At 45.1% G+C, this 20330-nt stretch overlaps 1 protein-coding gene across 1 annotated transcript in view; it reads right to left on the minus strand.

Moving 5' to 3' along the window:
* The window catches only part of LOC138550118 (uncharacterized), a 494885-nt gene that overhangs the window by 340019 nt on the left and 134536 nt on the right, over positions 1–20330 (minus strand). The window contains exons 8-9 of the mRNA XM_069642386.1: positions 13085–13350; positions 3256–3341 (exon numbers count right to left, since the gene is read on the minus strand). Of these exons, the coding sequence (XP_069498487.1) occupies positions 3256–3341; positions 13085–13350 (352 nt within the window). The remainder of the gene's footprint in view (positions 1–3255; positions 3342–13084; positions 13351–20330) is intronic.

The following is a 20330-nucleotide window of genomic DNA, read 5'->3' on the forward strand; positions in this document are numbered from 1 at the left end:
TCTGTCACAGCAGTTCTCATATACCACCTCCTCGATAGTCAACCTATCTCCTCCGTCACAGCAGTTCTCATATACCACCTCCTCGATAGTCAACCTATCTGCTCCGCCACACCAGCTCTCATATACCACTCCCCGATAGTGAACCTATCTGCTCCGCCACACCAGCTCTCATATACCACTCCCCGATAGTGAACCTATCTGCTCCGCCACACCAGCTATAATATACCACCTCCCCGATACTCAACCTATCTCCTCCGTCACAACAGTTCTCATGTACCACCTCCCTGATAGTCAACCTATCTCCTCCGCCACAACAGTTCTCATATACCACCTCCCTGATAGTCAACCTATCTCCTCCGTCACAACAGTTCTCATGTACCACCTCCCTGATAGTCAACCTATCTCCTCCGCCACAACAGTTCTCATATACCACCTCCCCGATAGTCAACCTATCTCCTCCGCCACACCAATTCTCATATACCACCTCCCCAATAGTGAACCTATCTGCTCCATCACACCACTTCTCATATACCACCTCCCTGATAGTCTACCCATCTCCTCCATCACACCACTTCTCATATACCACCTCCCTGATAGTCTACCCATCTCCTCCGTCACTACAGTTCTCATATACCACCTCCCTGGTAGTCTACCCATCTCCTCCGTCACACCACTTCTCATATACCACCTCCCTGATAGTCTACCCATCTCCTCCGTCACAGCAGTTCTCATATACCACCTCCTCGATAGTCAACCTATCTCCTCCATCACAACTGTTCTCATATACCAGCACCCTCATAGTCAACCTATCTCCTCGTCACAGCAGTTCTCATATATCACCTTCCGATAGTCAACCTATCTGCTCCGCCACACCAGCTCTCATATACCACTCCCCGATGGTCAAACTATCTTCCCCGCCACACCAGCTCTCATATACCACCTCCCCAATAGTCTACCCATCTCCTCCATCACAACAGTTCTCATATACCACCTCCATGATAGTCTACCCATCTCCTCCATCACAACACTTCTCATATACCACCTCCCTGATAGTCTACCTTTCTCCTCCGTCACAGCAGTTCTCATATACCACCTCCCTGATAGTCAACCTATCTCCTCCGTCACAGCAGTTCTCATATACCACCTCCCTTATAGTCAACCTATCACCTCCGCCACATCAGTTCTCATATACCACCTCCCTGATAGTCAACCTATCTCCTCCGTCACAGCAGTTCTCATATACCACCTCCCTGATAGTCAACCTATCACCTCCGCCACATCAGTTCTCATATACCACCTGCCTGATAGTCAACCTATCTCCTCCATCACAACAGTTCTCATATACCACCTCCCTGATAGTCTACCCATCTCCTCCATCACAACAGTTCTCATATACCACCTCCCTGATAGTCTACCCATCTCCTCCGTCACAGCAGTTCTCATATACCACCCCCCTGATAGTCTACCCATCTCCTCCGTCACAGCAGTTCTCATATACCACCTCCCTAATAGTCTACCCATCTCCTCCGTCACACCAGTTCTCATATACCACCTCCTCGATAGTCAACCTACCTCCTCCGTCACAACAGTTCTCATATACCACCTCCCCGATAGTCAACCTATCTGCTCCGCCACACCAGCTCTCATATACCACTCCCCGATAGTCACCCTATCTGCTACGCCACACCAGTTCTCATGTACCACCTCCCTGATAGTCAACCTATCTCCTCTGCCACAACAGTTCTCATATACCACCTCCCTGATAGTCAACCTATCTCCTCTGTCACAGCAGTTCTCATATACCACCTCCTCGATAGTCAACCTATCTCCTCCGTCACAGCAGTTCTCATATACCACCTCCTCGATAGTCAACCTATCTGCTCCGCCACACCAGCTCTCATATACCACTCCCCGATAGTGAACCTATCTGCTCCGCCACACCAGCTCTCATATACCACTCCCCGATAGTGAACCTATCTGCTCCGCCACACCAGCTATAATATACCACCTCCCCGATACTCAACCTATCTCCTCCGTCACAACAGTTCTCATGTACCACCTCCCTGATAGTCAACCTATCTCCTCCGCCACAACAGTTCTCATATACCACCTCCCTGATAGTCAACCTATCTCCTCCGTCACAACAGTTCTCATGTACCACCTCCCTGATAGTCAACCTATCTCCTCCGCCACAACAGTTCTCATATACCACCTCCCCGATAGTCAACCTATCTCCTCCGCCACACCAATTCTCATATACCACCTCCCCAATAGTGAACCTATCTGCTCCGCCACACCAGCTCTCATATACCACTCCCCGATAGTGAACCTATCTGCTCCGCCACAACAGTTCTCATATACCACCTCCCTGATAGTCAACCTATCTCCTCCGTCACAGCAGTTCTCATATACCACCTCCTCGATAGTCAACCTATCTCCTCCGTCACAGCAGTTCTCATATACCACCTCCTCGATAGTCAACCTATCTGCTCCGCCACACCAGCTCTCATATACCACTCCCCGATAGTGAACCTATCTGCTCCGCCACACCAGCTCTCATATACCACTCCCCGATAGTGAACCTATCTGCTCCGCCACAACAGTTCTCATATACCACCTCCCTGATAGTCAACCTATCTCCTCCGTCACAGCAGTTCTCATATACCACCTCCTCGATAGTCAACCCATCTCCTCCATCACAGCAGTTCTCAAATACCACCTCCCCGATAGTCAACCTATCTCCTCCGCCACACCAATTCTCATATACCACCTCCCCAATAGTCAACCTATCTCCTCCGCCACACCAGTTCTCTGAAACACTTGTGTACGAGAGTGATACAAATAAAATATCATATCATATATATCATATCATATATCATATCATATATCATATCATAATAGTTCTCATATACCACTTCTTTGATAGTCAACCTATCTCCTCCGTCACAACAGTTCTCATATACGACCTCCCTGATAGTCTACTTATCTCCTCCGTCACACCACTTCTCATATAGCACCTCCCTGATAGTCTACCCATCTCCTCCGTCACAGCAGTTCTCATATATCAGCACGCTGACAGTCAACCTATCTCCTCCGTCACAACAGTGCTCCTCAGTGAGTACCTATGAACTGTCTATAACAATAGTGTTATTATTATTATTCACAGTCCAGAAGAGCACTAATTTCCCGCTCCTCCCTTCCCTGCCACCACGGTTCCCATACCACGCTTCCCTCTGAACTGTACAACAAACTTACGCGGGGTCATATGGTGCTGGTCCCAGGGCATCCGGGGGATCCACTAAATGTTTACTTATTGTGGGCGTGTGGGCCCTCCTCGAACCCTGGAAAAGAGAGAACAAATATACATCCATTCAGATGGTCAAGAACTCATAGTTTTAAAGGCATGTCTTTATTGAGAGTTTGGTAATGTGGTACATGGCAAAAAGGTCACTTCAGGACACCAAGAGTGAAAAGGGATGGGGGTCAAGAAGAGGGCAGAAAGAAAGGGAGCAGGCGATAGGAAGGCGAACAAGCAATAGAACATAAGGAATAGAAGGCGGAATTCTTTAGAGCAGACAATTCCAAGCAAGGGTTACGTTTTCATATCACATACAAAGAGTCACTGTTGTGGCGTGATCTTGGTCATCCAATCCGAAAACGCTTTAAAACAGGCATCTTATGTGTAAAACCGATCCTACCTGCAAACTAAGCCGTTTGTCTTGGTCATATTGGCCTCATCCCTTACCTGACCATTTATTTATTATATTTGTGTAGCGCCCAAACCGAGGTATCACAGCACTTGTACATAATAGGTATGTAAGCACAGGCAATGTAAAGGAAAGGTTACAAATAACATCAGAGGTACAGATGAGTGATATTTATCAAACAGCCAGGTTTTCGGGAGTTTTCTAAAGGCTGGGTGTGAGGGTTGATTTTTGATGTGGGTGGGGAGTGAGTTCCACAGGGTAGGAGCTGTGACACAAAAGCTGGAGCCACCTGCTCGTTTGCGTTTAAATCTTGGAGTTTGGAGAGCGAGGCTGGAAGAGGAATGAAGCCCTGAGGTCTTAGTTTAAATGCGGGGATTGTGGTTAGAGGGGGGGCCACATTGTGGACACAACGGTGTGTGATCGCTACAGTGCTGAACTCAATCTGCACTTCGATTGGTAGCCAGTGGGCATCGCGTCTCTTGGCAGGGATTTGGTCCGAGTATTTTCGACCCAAAGCTGCCCCTAAGGCTTTATTTTGTAAACGTTGTAGCACGGATAGGTTCTTAGCAGAGGTGCCTGTGAACAGCGCATTGCAGTAGTCCAGTTTACTACAAATGATAGCTCAAGCGAGAGACAGGCAGTTAATTGGTGAAAGGAATGTTCTGTTCCAGACCATAAGTTTGGCTGTGTAGGCTGTGGAAGAGGCCAATGCATTCAAGCGTTTGGTTCATAGAGCCATCAATGGAGAGAGGGGAGTAAGAAGGCTCCTACTGCAGAAATCACTGCTGGAGAGTGACTTTGCCTATGCGAAAGTTGGGTTACTGTGAACAGCAGTGTCTTCTGGTCATGCTTCTCCCCAAAACCACTCTGGCTTCATCTATAAGGGACCCAATTCAGGCACCAGGCATCAAAGATTGAACAGAACAGCGTGATATGCAGAACCTCTTATAGAGCGCCTATGAATAATTGTACTCAATAAGTGCACTGTCATGCACAGGTGATCACTAGACTTCCTGCATTTCTTTTCACCAGTTTCAAAAAACACCAAAAAGGGGCATGCATCAAGCCAACCTAAGCAATGTTAGGCAGGCACTGGTCAGTCCATTGTGTAATGCTTTTCCTTCCCACAGCACATATGGAGGGAGGGATAACTTCAAAATAATAATTAAACAACTATTTTCAAAAAGGGATTGAAATTTCTTACACATAATTATAAATCAGAAATCCCGAAAAATGTCTGATTCCTCGACCAACCTTTGGCGATTACCAGTGCTTCTCCTTGTCCCGGAGGATGGGTTTCACCAGGCATGCATGCTGTGAGGGTACACACACAATGTGCAACTGGAGACGCTGTATACCACTAGAGGGGCGCTGCTTCCATCCTGTCCGTCTGGGCATACCCATCCCACTTGTGGTGACCAACACAAAGGGAGGTGATGGTTGGAATGTTTTAAATGAATCTGTACCTCTGGCATTGCTCTGGGAAACCCTCTGGACCATTGCTCTTTGCCTATACAGAAAGGGTACCGGTATGCCCAGACGTGGATCCAATCCCTTCTGGGCCTACAGACCCAAGCTGATGACGCCCAATGAGGCCAAAACATGTCTGAGGTTGCTTGTGGTCTCGTGCAGATGGGATGTGACCTAGCAGTCCAGGCTGGACTGTCCCTTTTGGGGTGGGAACAAACCTGATTTGAGTATGGTCTTTACGCTTTCTGTAATGGCTTGACAAGCAAAGAAAGATGGTCTGTACGGTTGGCCAACACAATGCTAGAGGTTAAGATGCATTCTAAACCTCCCAGCCATCACCTCTTTTGTATTGCTAGAGACATAGGCCCTCCCAGAAAAAGATGGCATGCAAAACCAATATGAAGGAGTACACAAAGAAATGTCAGAGAGCAAAATTCCTGTGATCTGAGCGTGGTGTTCTGGTAGAACAATCAATGGCACACTAGGCAATGCCGCCATGTGTTCCTTCCTCGACCATTGATACTAATCCATGTAAAAGGATCACGGATGGCACCACAGGGAGGTGGTACTTGCATCACTCGAATTTGATCTTCGTCAGAAAGACAAGCATTCTTTCTGTCACACTTGAAAGCTCAATGGGCGACATAGTACTCTCCTAAGATAGTGAACTGTTGGAAAGCAGTACATGCATACACTGACACTGACATTATAGAAAGGGGATTGCATAGGTCATTCTGAACCTGAGGAGACAGGAATGCATAAGCTGATCCTGAGATTATCATCTTTAAACAGCCCTGTGATCCTCTGACAGTGTGACTACCTCTCAAATGGGTCATCTCAGAGAGGGGTAGAAGGCCCACAAGATTGATTGATGAGATGGAGTAAACAATATTTTTCCATTTAAGTTTGTTGTGTATCATGTCCTGCCACACTACAAGTCGCTATGTGGCTGTGGCCTAGGTTCAATTTGTTAAGGGAGGGGCAGGAAATACATACAAAGAAGGGTCTGTGTAAGGGGAGAATGTCATGGGTTACCAATAAACACAGTACTGCTCAGCATCTCACATTCAGTGTCACTATTTTATCTGAAACTCAAATGCTGAAGTTATACGTATAATATATTACTGTGCCTGTAAAATATTTCTAACATTTGGAAGTAATTCTTTGGGGTTCGTAAAATGTGAGGTAAGCTTTGCTTGGTGACCTGATGAGAAATAAAGCAGTGATGAGATGAGTTCCTTAAGAGAAAGTAGCCTCTCAGCTGATACAAAAACTGAAAAGACAAGACCATGCTCAGCTGATTCTGAGACTACCGGGACAGGAAGGGAATACATGAGACGATCTGAGACTGAAAATACAGCCCTTGGAATGGCCGATCCTGATCCTGAAGAGACATACATGCATAAGCTGATACTGAGACTAAAGAGACTACAATGCATAAGGGGAAATTGAGACTGAAGAGACAGGAAGGCAACAGCTGATACTGAGAGCGAAGAAAGTGGAATGTATAAGCTAATACTGAGACTGAAAAAGAGGAATGCATAAACTAGTTCTGAGACAGAAGAGCTAGAAGCCATAGCTGATCCTGGTACTATAGAACCAGAAAGGCAAATCCTGATCCTGAGACTGAAGAGACATAAATGCATAAGCTGATCCTGAGACTGAAGACATAGGTATGCATTAATCGATCCTAAGTCTGAAGTGCCAGGAATCTATTAACCAAACCTGAGACTGAAGAGGCAGGTGGGCAATAGCTGATACTGAGCTTGAAGAAAGTGAAGTGCATACACAGATTCTTTATGGGGTACATTTACCCGCCAAAACAGAAATTCCCTTCATCATAAAACCGCCTTTTCAACATTCACCCAAAAACGGCTGTGCTTTTGTCTGCTTAGCACATGGGTGGCGAGATTTGAACACAGCCGCCCCAAGAATGGCTGCATTTTGTTTTCCTTCCCATGAATCCAGGGAAAATAACTTAAGTTCAGAATGGCTCTGCACTGCTGTTCTGTCATTTAAAGACTCCAGGTTGCACAAGAAAATGACCTGCATTCAAGACATTGCTCTTGATTTCATTTTAAAACATCACAAAGTCATGCCCTTCATGGAAACCCACCGTGGCATGCTTTCTATCGGCTGAGCATCAGGAAATGAGGCAAATATATTTCCAGAACAGCTGATGTACTGGGAAATCACTTGAAAGGCAAAGAATGCCGTTTTCCACTGAACACGGCTTGTGTTTTCTTTTGCTATCAACCATTGCGCACAAACTACAGTAAATGAAAGAAATTATGCAGTGTTTCTTTTTACCATGTCAATTTCAAAGGGATACTTGGCAATGTATCTCTTTGTGTTAAGATACTGACTGTATCTGTAAAAGCCTTCCAGAAGATTGAGTCAAGTGAAACTGTGTGCGGCAAAAACCGCATTTGTAAAGTGACAAACAAGCAAGATTAACCCACGTGTAAAACGGTTCTTTACCAAAGCAGGTGAATGCTGTTTCCATATGAAAGACAATTACAGCCTGTGCTCACACAGAAATGGTATTGAATATGTGGAGATGGGAGTCTTGCTTTAAAATGTATATTATCTTTATTCTCAAAAAGGCTTGGTTTCTGTTGAAAGAAAGAAAAGAAAACTTGGCAAACCAGCAGAACAGGTTTGGCAGGCACTTACTTCAAAGGTGCCCTGCCTCCCATGGGAACAGAATACCCTCCACCAGTGAACCAGCCCCCCATGGGTACATGAAAGGCCCAGAAGTCTGGAAGTTCACGGCCTCGTCAGACTGTCCGCCAGCCCTGCCAGAATGAACAAAGGAGGCCCGTTGGGCTGGGCATAACAGTGAGGTGTGATTCCCTCAAGCATCCCTCTGAAGAGGGAACTGTCAACAACTTCATAAGACATCATAAACGTTCTTTGTTGCCAGCCAAGCTTGGCAGAGACAGTTGCTGTGGGGTTTTGTAGTACTGCACACATCAAGGGCAAATCTACCTCATTGACAATAAAGGACATTATACTTTAAGACATTTTTCCCCGCCATCTGAATAAGCAGGAATGTGATATTATGACAGTTTTCATGTGATTTTTGGACAAGCACAATGAGACCATGTGCATCTTGCTGGCACATGGGGAACAGGAAGGGCAGGACAAATGCATTTCTGGGTGAAGCATAAGTGGCGCAGACATTAAACAAACAACAAAATTGTGCCCATGTCATAAATCCGTTAGAGCCTTCATTATCATTAAACAAAGGAGATTATATTGGTGATTCTGAGCCTGAAGAGGAATGCATAAGCTACACTTTAGGCTCAAGAGACAGCAATGCATAAGCAGACCTGAGACTGAAGAGACAGGAGTGCATAAGCAAACCTGAGACTGAAGAGAGAGGAATGCATAAGATGATCCCAAGACTAAAAAGACACAAATGCATACGCAGACCTGAGACTGAAGAGACATGAGTGCATAAGCAGACCTGAGACTGAAGAGACAGGAGTGCATAAGATTACCTGAGACTGAAGAGAGAGGAATGCATAAGATGATCCCAAGACTAAAAAGACACAAATGCATACGCAGACCTGAGACTGAAGAGACATGAGTGCATAAGCAGACCTGAGACTGAAGAGACAGCAATGCATTAGCTGATCATGAGACTGACTAAAGGGGAGCATATAAGCTCGTTCTGGGAGTGAAGAGACAGGAATGCATACGCAAACCTGAGACTGAAGAGACATGAGTGCATAAGCCGACCTGAGACTGAAGAGACAGCAATGCATTAGCTGATCATGAGACTGACTGAAGGGGAGCATATAAGCTTGTTCTGGGACTGAAGAGACACGAATGCATATGCAAACCTGAGACTGAAGAGAGAGGGGAATGCATAAGATGATCCCAAGACTAAAGAGACACAAATGCATAAGCAGACCTGAGACTGAAGAGACAGGAGTGCATAAGATTACCTGAGACTGAAGAGAGAGGAATGCATAAGATGATCCCAAGACTAAAAAGACACAAATGCATACGCAGACCTGAGACTGAAGAGACATGAGTGCATAAGCCGACCTGAGACTGAAGAGACAGCAATGCATTAGCTGATCATGAGACTGACTGAAGGGGAGCATATAAGCTCGTTCTGGGGCTGAAGAGACACGAATGCATACGCAAACCTGAGACTGAAGAGAGGGGAATGCATAAGATGATCCCAAGACTAAAGAGACACAAATGCATAAGCAGACCTGAGACTGAAGAGACAGGAGTGCATAAGATTACCTGAGACTGAAGAGAGAGGAATGCATAAGATTACCTGAGACTGAAGAGAGAGGAATGCATAAGATGATCCCAAGACTAAAGAGACACAAATGCATAAGCAGATCTGAGACTGAAGAGACACAAATGCATAAGCAGACCTGAGACTGAAGAGATAGGAGTGCATAAGCAGACCTGAGACTGAAGAGAGAGGAATGCATAAGATGATCCCAAGACTAAAAAGACACAAATGCATACGCAGACCTGAGACTGAAGAGACAGGAGTGCATAAGATTACCTGAGACTGAAGAGAGAGGAATGCATAAGATTACCTGAGACTGAAGAGAGAGGAATGCATAAGATGATCCCAAGACTAAAGAGACACAAATGCATAAGCAGACCTGAGACTGAAGAGACGGGAGTGCATAAAATTACCTGAGACTGAAGAGAGAGGAATGCATAAGATGATCCCGAGACTAAAGAGACACAAATGCATACGCAGACCTGAGACTGAAGAGACATGAGTGCATAAGCCGACCTGAGACTGAAGAGACAGCAATGCATTAGCTGATCATGAGACTGACTGAAGGGGAGCATATAAGCTCGTTCTGGGACTGAAGGTCACGAATGCATACGCAAACCTGAGACTGAAGAGAGAGGGGAATGCATAAGATGATCCCAAGACTAAAGAGACACAAATGCATAAGCAGACCTGAGACTGAAGAGACAGGAGTGCATAAGATTACCTGAGACTGAAGAGAGAGGAATGCATAAGATGATCCCAAGACTAAAAAGACACAAATGCATACGCAGACCTGAGACTGAAGAGACATGAGTGCATAAGCAGACCTGAGACTGAAGAGACAGGAGTGCATAAGATTACCTGAGACTGAAGAGAGAGGAATGCATAAGATGATCCCAAGACTAAAAAGACACAAATGCATATGCAGACCTGAGACTGAAGAGACAGGAGTGCATAAGCAGACCTGAGACTGAAGAGAGAGGAATGCATAAGATGATCCCAAGACTAAAGAGACACAAATGCATAAGCCGAACATGAGACTGAAGAGACAGGAAGGCATTAGCTGATCATGAGACTGACTGAAGGGGAGCATATAAGCTCGTTCTGGGACTGAAGAGACAGGAATGTATAAACTGAATTTAAGACTGAAGAGACACGAATGCATACGCAAACCTGAGACTGAAGAGAGGGGAATGCATAAGATGATCCCAAGACTAAAGAGACACAAATGCATAAGCAGACCTGAGACTGAAGAGACAGGAGTGCATAAGATTACCTGAGACTGAAGAGAGAGGAATGCATAAGATGATCCCAAGACTAAAAAGACACAAATGCATACGCAGACCTGAGACTGAAGAGACAGGAGTGCATAAGCAGACCTGAGACTGAAGAGAGAGGAATGCATAAGATGATCCCAAGACTAAAGAGACACAAATGCATAAGCCGAACATGAGACTGAAGAGACAGGAAGGCATTAGCTGATCATGAGACTGACTGAAGGGGAGCATATAAGCTCGTTCTGGGACTGAAGAGACAGGAATGCATACGCAAACTTGAGACTGAAGTGAGGGGGATGCATAAGATGATTCCAAGACTAAAGAGACACAAATGCATAAGCAGACCTGAGACTGAAGAGACAGGAGTGCATAAGATTACCTGAGACTGAAGAGAGAGGAATGCATAAGATGATCCCAAGACTAAAAAGACACAAATGCATACGCAGACCTGAGACTGAAGAGACATGAGTGCATAAGCAGACCTGAGACTGAAGAGACAGGAGTGCATAAGATTACCTGAGACTGAAGAGAGAGGAATGCATAAGATGATCCCAAGACTAAAAAGACACAAATGCATACGCAGACCTGAGACTGAAGAGACATGAGTGCATAAGCAGACCTGAGACTGAAGAGAGAGGAATGCATAAGATGATCCCAGGACTAAAGAGACACAAATGCATAAGCCGAACATGAGACTGAAGAGACAGGAAGGCATTAGCTGATCATGAGACTGACTGAAGGGGAGCATATAAGCTCGTTCTGGGACTGAAGAGACAGGAATGTACAAACTGAATTTAAGACTGAAGAGACACGAATGCATACGCAAACCTGAGACTGAAGAGAGGGGAATGCATAAGATGATCCCAAGACTAAAGAGACACAAATGCATAAGCAGACCTGAGACTGAAGAGACAGGAGTGCATAAGATTACCTGAGACTGAAGAGAGAGGAATGCATAAGATGATCCCAAGACTAAAGAGACACAAATGCATAAGCCGAACATGAGACTGAAGAGACAGGAAGGCATAAGTGGTACTGAGACTGAAGAAAGTGGAATGTATGGGCTTGTTCTTAGACTGAAGAGACAGAAATTCATAAAATGATGCTCGGTCTGAAGTGATAGGAATGTATAGGCTGAACTTGAGACTAAAAGGATAGGAAGGCAATACCTGATCCTGAGACTGAATATATCAGAATGCATACGTTGATTCTGAAACCAAAGAAAGGGGGATGCATGGGTGATTCTGAGACTGGCGACACGAGAAGAGAGTGCATTGTCCTCGGGACTGCTATGAAACTCTGCCTCAGCCCTAAAATGGAGGCTTCCATGCAAGTGAAGGAATAGAACTTGGTAATTTGTATGTTCTTTGGTCTTTTACTGGGGAGGCAGGGTTTCTCTGAAATGCTCTGGATTCATAGTGGTGCGCACAGCTCCTTCTCATCAATGATAGTTCACATCAACAGGTCCATAGGGAGTTACAATAGTGTGTAACGTCTCTTGCAAGTAACTGTGTCTTGCATATAAAATATTAAAGAACTATAGTATTCATGTACAAATATAATTTCGGTGGAACGCCAATGTTATCCTACAGTTGGGCTCTTGGAGAAACACCTATGTGATCCTAGTAAAAAAAATATTGGATGGATGGCAATATGAACTGAATCCTAAAACACAGGCCAAAGAGTAGACTGATCCATGTAAATCCGAAATTGTGACTCTCAGCCTGAAGTAAATGTATCTTGTGTCGTAGGATCTGGCGCTCCACAATAGAAGACTCCAAATCTTTATACATCCTGTAACAGCAGAACAGTTTTAGCTGTTGTACAGTTCATATACTCTTTCATGTTCTACGGCCTGGTGACACTTCCATTTGGTAATTGTACAATAGGTAAAAAGACAGATAGATCACTACATTAATAAATACAATATTTTCTAGTTCAAAACATCAGAGATAAAGGAGTTGGGTCTGCATGTACATAGAATCCCTGGCATGTTTCTGGGGTGCTTTGTCATCAAAGAAGAAGTCCAGTCTCTATCATCATTTAGTCCCAGTCTTGGGACTATAGCAATAGAGCATCAGTAAGATATTCCAGCCTGGATGGCTAGCCCATCATTGGCACATGGAGGAGTGATTTATCAGCAACAGGTGAACGAGAATCTGTGCATCAACTCATTTAGCAAGATACACTTGGATATTACACATATTAGTCACTACCTACCAGTGTGGGGCTAAATATTTCTCTACGTGTTATACCATCTTTGTTCCCCAACAGTACGCCACACTGGTTCCCAGTTATTATTTTTTCATGTAAAAACCCAAATCATACATTCAAATATAGAGCACTGAAGACATAAAAATGCTTACCATCCCGCCGGCCAGGAAAGAAGGGTCAAAAATCCCTGGAGGGTGCATAGGCGGGGGCTGCATCGGCGGGGGTGGGCGTGTCTGAGCAAGCAGTGGTGGCATCACAGGCGGTGGCACCGAGTGTGGCACGAGGGGGGGCGGTCTCCCCCCCAGCACAGGATAGGCTCTCATGGAGTTCTGCTTCAAGAGCTCAATCTCAGCTTGCAGCTGTGCGGTCTGCTGCAGGTGCTCCCGCTGCATGTCCGCCAGCTCCGACTCCAGATGGCCTGGAAAGCAGAAGAGGGGGAATAGAGAATAATTTAGTGGAAGTGGAAGAGAAGGAAAGGATCGCTGAGGAAAGAAAAGAGCATAATTGAGAGGGAAAGCAGAAACAGGTCTTTCCTTAGTCCTAAAACCTTTACAGCTCAGTTATTTGAAGTTAGTTACAAAGGCGCATTTTACAAGGTTATCATTTCCACATTGTCAATGCCAGCACACAAACAACATTATCTGGGTTTGCTATTGAGCAAGGAACCAAAAACACAAACGGCAGGGCTCTGCTTACTGAACGCATGATCGTGATTTTCCAGTTTTGTCAGATTTTAGCCCATTGGGCTGGTATTGCTCTTTCTGCCTGGGATGGAGGCGGTTGCTAACCATTGACCAATAGGGCCTGAGTTTGGCGCTTGTGTCAATTCCCAAAAATACAGTTCACAGCAGCAGCCCATCCAAAATGTTGGCTGTGGTGGGTCTGACACAGAACACTTGAAGGCCCATGCGGAGGACACCCAGCAGGTTCTTGTTAGGTTAGATAGGGATCTGGCGGTCAATGAACTACCTCTTTGGAGCTACAATGCTGTGCATTTGGTGATATGATATGATCATTTATTTATATAGCGCCTATACACAATGTGTTTCAAAGCGCTTCAAGGCAAGGGAGGGAACAAGGGAAAATACAACCACATTCTTACAGGCCATGAACAGTAAGGATGTGAAATTAACAATCGTACTCGGCCTAACGACATTTCAGATAGTGCAAGAGCTAAGACATAGATAAGGAAGGGAGGGGGAGAGTGGGAAGGAAATGGAAACAGTCAGGCGACTACCGTACTAGGCTTGACGAAATTTCTGGTAGAGCCGGAAAAAAACAAAAGGTGAGGGAGAGGGGTGCAGAAAGGGAGGGGAGGAACAAAACAAGCGACTATCATACACTGGCCTGACAATATTTCAGATAGTGCTGGAGGGGTAGTGGGGAGGAAAAGAACAGTGATGGGAGGGTGGAGGAAACAGACGAGGTTGCTATCATATTAGGTCCAGGGACAATTCTGATAGAGTAAGTGCATAGAAGAAAGTAAGGGGAGGAGATAGGAAAAGGGAGAAGGGAAAGGAGGAGAGAAAAAAGATTAAGCAGAAGTCAGTAGTAACACATAATGTTGCAAGCCAGGATACAAGATGTGGATGGGAACAGCATGATTCAGGGCCACCATGAGTACAAGATGCAAAGGAAGTCCAGCATGAGAGTTGAGAAAGAGTGACACACCGTTAATGAGTCAAGTCCATAAAAGTCAAATCCAGCATTGGCCACAAGACAGTGATGGTGAAGGAAGGCACCAGGTGGGCGGGGCTTGCTAAGTGGTGAAAAAGAGCAGCAGGCAGGAAGGTACCAGGTGGGCGGGGCTTAGGCCAGGTGACCTAGATCCACTTGCACCTGCTCCCCATCTGCAAAGGAAAAGAAGCTTGAGGGCTCTTTAAGTAGGGAAACAGAGCGGCAAGCAGGAAGGCACCAGGTGGGCGTGGCTTGCTAAGTGGTGAAAAAGAGCGGGAAGCAGGAAGGCACCAGGTGGGTGGGCTTGCTAAGTGGTGAAAAAGAGCGGCTAGCAGGAAGGCATCAGTTGGGCAGGGCTTGCTAAGTGGTGAAAAAGAGCGGCAGGCAGAAAGGCACCAGGTGGGCGGGGCTTAGGCCAGGTGACCTAGATCCACTTGCACCTGCTCCCCATCTGCAAAGGAAAAGAAGCTGGAGGGCTCCTTAAGTAGGGAAACAGAGCGGCAAGCAGAAAGGCACCAGGTGGGCGTGGCTTGCTAAGTGGTGAAAAAAAAGCGGGAAGCAGGAAGGCACCAGGTGGGCGGGGCTTGCTAAGTGGTGAAAAAGAGCGGGAAGCAGGAAGGCACCAGGTGGGCGGGGGTTGCTAAATGGTGAAAAAGAGCGGCAAGCAGGAAGGTACCAGGTGGGCGGGGCTTGCTAAGTGGTGAAAAAGAGCAGCAGGCAGGAAGGCACCAGGTGGGCGGGGCTTGCTAAGTGGTGAAAAAGAGCGGGAAGCATGAAGGCACCAGGTGGGCGGGGCTTGCTAAGTGGTGAAAAAGAGCAGCAGGCAGGAAGGCACCAGGTGGGTGGGGCTTAGGCCAGGTGACCTAGATCCACTTGCACCTGCACCCCATCTGCCTTGGACCTTGTTACAGCTAAAGTCAGCATTCCTCTCATGGAGGATGACCCTGAACGTTGGAGCCCCCCCCCCTTCCCACCCTATGGACCTAGCTGTGCTACCTCCTCTAAGGTTATATATATTATCAGGGTTCTATTGCGTTAGTTTCCATCTACTGAGGAGCTAATACCTGCAGAACCTGCTATTGGGCTCTCACGTCTAGGCTACTGTAATGATCTGTGCCTAAGTCCTCCTGAGTACCTGCTGAAGCGACTACAGATAGTGCACAATGCTTCTACCCGCCCTGTCCCAAGCGCATGACAAAGGAACAATGACAGATTATCTGCGACAGTTGCAATGAATGTGCAGTGAATTAAATTCAAGCTCTTCTGAATTGTGCATAGAGACTATTAAGACCCCAGAGATGAACTCCTAAATGCTATTTGAACTCAAAACTCATTCACTTTGATGTACAGAATCACAGTTCAAACTTTCCTGCCTGGGGGAAGATTTTCCTTAGGAGACTCCCTAAAGCATGCTTCTTCTTGGTATTCATTACGAGCCTCCCGGTTTGGGTATGGAAGGAGTTCTGTCATCGCCTTGAAATCTTTACTTGCACATGCACTTTATAAAAGTCTCTAGGATGAAATCCCGATTCACAACCAGATGTGCCTTGAGCGGCTTCAATCCGTGCCTCTTTTCCCTGTGGCTGGTCTCCCCTGCTGTAGGCAAGGTGAGCAGCAAGTACAATGCTGCCAGGGGTCTCAGAAGACCAGGAGCTGCTGTGATATGGCAAAAATAGAAACCCTCATGCTTTCCATGAGCATTCTTTTTATTTGTTACATTTCCATATTTCAATGTAGGTAGACATGTCAAATAATATAATTGCAGTGCCAGACTCATTTATGCAATTATTCTAACTGACCCTGTATGGGTGGTGATGTTATCACCAGAAAAAGGCATATACTATTGCCGAGAACATGCCATAACTTGAATACACATAGACATGGTCCATTGTATCCACAGTTACCCTTCTTCCTATATCCTGTAAGCACCAGGGACTTGTGAGTAAATCTCTTCTGACACAGAGGTGAGTGAGCAAAGTGCTGCCCTCACACCACAGTACTCACAAATCCTTGAGTATTACCCCGATGTTCTTTGTTTCAGGATCCCCTACCAGAATACAATGGTTAGCAAAATGAAGGCCCGGGACTAGTCGCATTGCAGCATGGGGAAGGATGTTCAACACAGTATTGACCTCAGATTCAGTACTTTCCTGTCAAGGAAGATCTTGGCAGGTCAAGAGTTTGGAAGTAAGGAAAGTGTCATTTGCAGTGGGCCCGCTACAATGATAGTGCTCTCCCGGCTCAGAGGCTTGTCTGAAAACATGAATATTGGGGCCGATGCCTGGGCTGCCCAGATCGAAGCCTGTGGTAGACAAGAAGGGTAGGGCCCATTGGTTTATTTCATCATTATTGTTTACAATTGTTTAAGAATGGTTCCTTGCCACCTCACAAATGGGCCGACCACTTATTGGAAATCTTCATTACAGAGAGTCCTTCACCTGCCAAGTGAAATGAGAGCGAGCTAATTCACATGAGGTAGACGGCCACAGTCTGTCTTTTGAAAAATAGAAAAATCGGGTCTGGTCTGCTGTATTAAGCATGTTTTAAAAGATTAATTCATTGATTGAACAGAAACGTATGCATTAAAATCCTACCGGCCGAGTTCTAACAGTTCTAGTCAACCAAGACCAATTTGTTTTTACTGCCAACAGAAAAACATTCAGCACCTTTAGGCGAGTAGCAAGACATTTCAGCTCTGGATGCTAAACAAACATTTAATAGGGTGAATTAGCAATTCTCAGAAAACATGATCGGTCGCTATTCAACTTAGAATGTTTATAGGGAGAACAATTATGACAAAAATTGAAAAGCCAGGGTTGAGGTTATTGATGTAATCTCTAAAAAGGTAAGAATAAAGAGATGGGCATGACATGGGTGTCATCTTCGAGACAATACATCCAATCCATGAGAAACAAACTCGCTAAAACTTCACACAGTAAAAAAGGTTGTCAATGACCTATAGCACTGAACTAAAATTGACAATGGTCTTGAGTAAACTCGATTACTGTAATGGCCTCTACCTAGGCTTACCAAAACACCTTACCCAACAGATGCAGCAACCGCTGCACTATAATATATAATACATATATATATATCTATATATAGATATATATGTTAAATGTTTTCCTACATGCCAAAGGCGCCAGACTTTAAATACCAATCCCCTACAAACCGTAACTCGTTGTGCTATCCCCATGATAACTGTTTAGTTCATGGTATTCGTCTACACCCCCAGCGCATAATTTGTTGGGCTGGGTTTTTGACTGAGCAACCAGCACTGAGCGAAATCAACACCCAATTAACTAATCTGTCGTAATCTGTCCTATCCCCCCCCCCCCCCGAAACTGGGCACCTCACACATACATAGAGTATCAGATACAAGCAATTCCTCAACAATTCCGTAATCCTTATAACCATAGCTGCATACACTGCTGCACCAAAGGTTCCGTTTACATAGCATGACTCCTGATAAATCATTGTATCTGTATACTCTCATCTATATAGTTTACAAGCTAATTAGCTTATAGTTCTATCTGAAAAGTTCCATAATCTAATCAATTTCAGAGGAATTGAGAAATCCATAATTGAGCAAACTACAAATATTGCCCCTTCTATCTCTTCCTACCATTTCACCCCTTCCCCGCACAACCCTTAAGAGCTACAGGGTGAAACATAGTAAAAAAAAGCCTAGAAAACTCAGATATAGCTGAATCAAAAAGGAAGAAAAGAACAAGAGGATAATTGGAAGCAGACCTCACTACCCCTTCCAATCAGTTATTTCTAGACTCAAGGCTTCCGACTACCTCACCTCAACAGATCATTGACACCATGTATCTCCAGATACCACCGGAAGCACCCAGCTGAACTTCATTACTATGACCAAACACTGGTTCAAGAAACAGGACTCACCAATGACCCAACAACCTTGCCTACACCTACCCCAACAGCCATCCAACCAACCTCAAGACTGTACCCGAAATAAACAACGCCTGTTACTCCATTAACCATCTATAACCACCAAGCAGCAGAGACTGATAGATGTGCTAGATCCAAGAAGAGCCTGCTAAGCCTCTTTGAATCTGAAAGCCTTAAAATGGAGCCATGGAAAATAAACACAAGCATCCTTTAACAACCCAGCAGCAGTTGTCCAAGCAGCTGAACCACCAGAAAATACACATACAAGATGCCTTCTAATCAATGCATGTTCTGTCTCCAAGCACTACTCACACATTTTTGCCCTTCTCTCCGAAGACCAGATAGAATTAGTCTTCATCATGGAAACCTGGCTCCAGACCCCAGTTATCCACGAGAGGATCCTATTAGGCTTCAATATCATCATTTCTAATAGCAACATCAGGAGAGGTGGTGGCATAGCTCTTGTGCAAACAGACGCCTTCACAGTCTGCATCAACATCATCCCCAACTGTGAAGCTCTCGCTCCGACCTGCTCTTTCTCTACCACAGTTGCATTAATCATGCTCTCAACCTACAGACCTAGCTCCTGCAGACCACACTTTGCTGACAAACTTGCTGCTGATGACGTTATACTGGCCGAAGATCGCCAACTGCTAACTATACTTTGAGGTTGCAACACCTGGCTCAAGAAAGACGATGACGCTATTACAAAGTCCCTTGAGCGAACCTTGCTATATTACACCTTAAACAGATGATTAAGGGTCCCACTCACATAACTGGACACACTCTGGATGACATTTTCAGTAATGAAAACATAACTACTGTCTGCTCCCTAGTTCACCTCCCCTAGGGAGATCAGTTATCTATCCATTTCACAATATTCAATCTGACACTGCGGCTTGCAGTACCTACCTACAAAAGAACCATTGATCACGACCAGACCGTGGAAAGAAATATACATCAACCCCCTACTAGAAAGTCTAGAAGCAACTAAATCTACCGTCCATGCCAATGGACAACAACGCTGGATGCAAAACACCACAAAATGTACAACTGGATTATTTCGGCAGTTGACTGTATTGCCCCTAAAAAAACGTTCAAAATAAGAATTAAACGTAAATGGCTTAAACCAAGACTAAACTTTAAAAAAAAAGAATAATCAGAAACTTGAGAAAATCTGGAGGACAAAAAAAAAATTCGAAAATTCACCTACCATCAACAGCTATGCATTTACAGGCCTGAAGTAGTCAAAGCAAAGAAAGCATGTTATTCCAAACGCATCGATTCAGCACATTACAGTGAAAAGGAAGTGTATAAGATCATCAAAGAAAACGAAAACCCAACAGCCTGCAACACAACATTTACCCCTACACAAGAGCTCTGTGAACAGATTGCTGCACAATTCAACCGAAAGATCCTTGCGATCCAGGATTTACATGAACAAATCACTAAAGAGAAAAGGGGCTGCTAAGGGCCGTTTAAAGAATCAGCGTTCTTGAAGAAACATAAGAGGAATATATCACATAAATCACATAAGGGTGGTTATGACAGCCCCCGTCAATGGGGCAGATCAACATATAACCTTTTATATTCAAAAGTGTGTGATGTTAGTAAAACTGGTGACTTAGGCAGTCATGAGTGAATTTCTGTTTATCATGACACGTCTACACTTAATCGTGTTTCTGGGGGTAGAGAAACACCTAAACGGATTTGTTCCTGATGTTGGTGTATGGTCAGCCCCCGTCTTCAGGACGCTACCAAACGTTACAACTGGGCTCTATTTGGCTATCTATTTATCCGACAGTT

The sequence above is a fragment of the Ambystoma mexicanum genome, chromosome 1q (assembly GCF_040938575.1).
Source record: "Ambystoma mexicanum isolate Mex_15411 chromosome 1q, UKY_AmexF1_1, whole genome shotgun sequence".
Lineage (NCBI taxonomy): Eukaryota > Metazoa > Chordata > Amphibia > Caudata > Ambystomatidae > Ambystoma > Ambystoma mexicanum.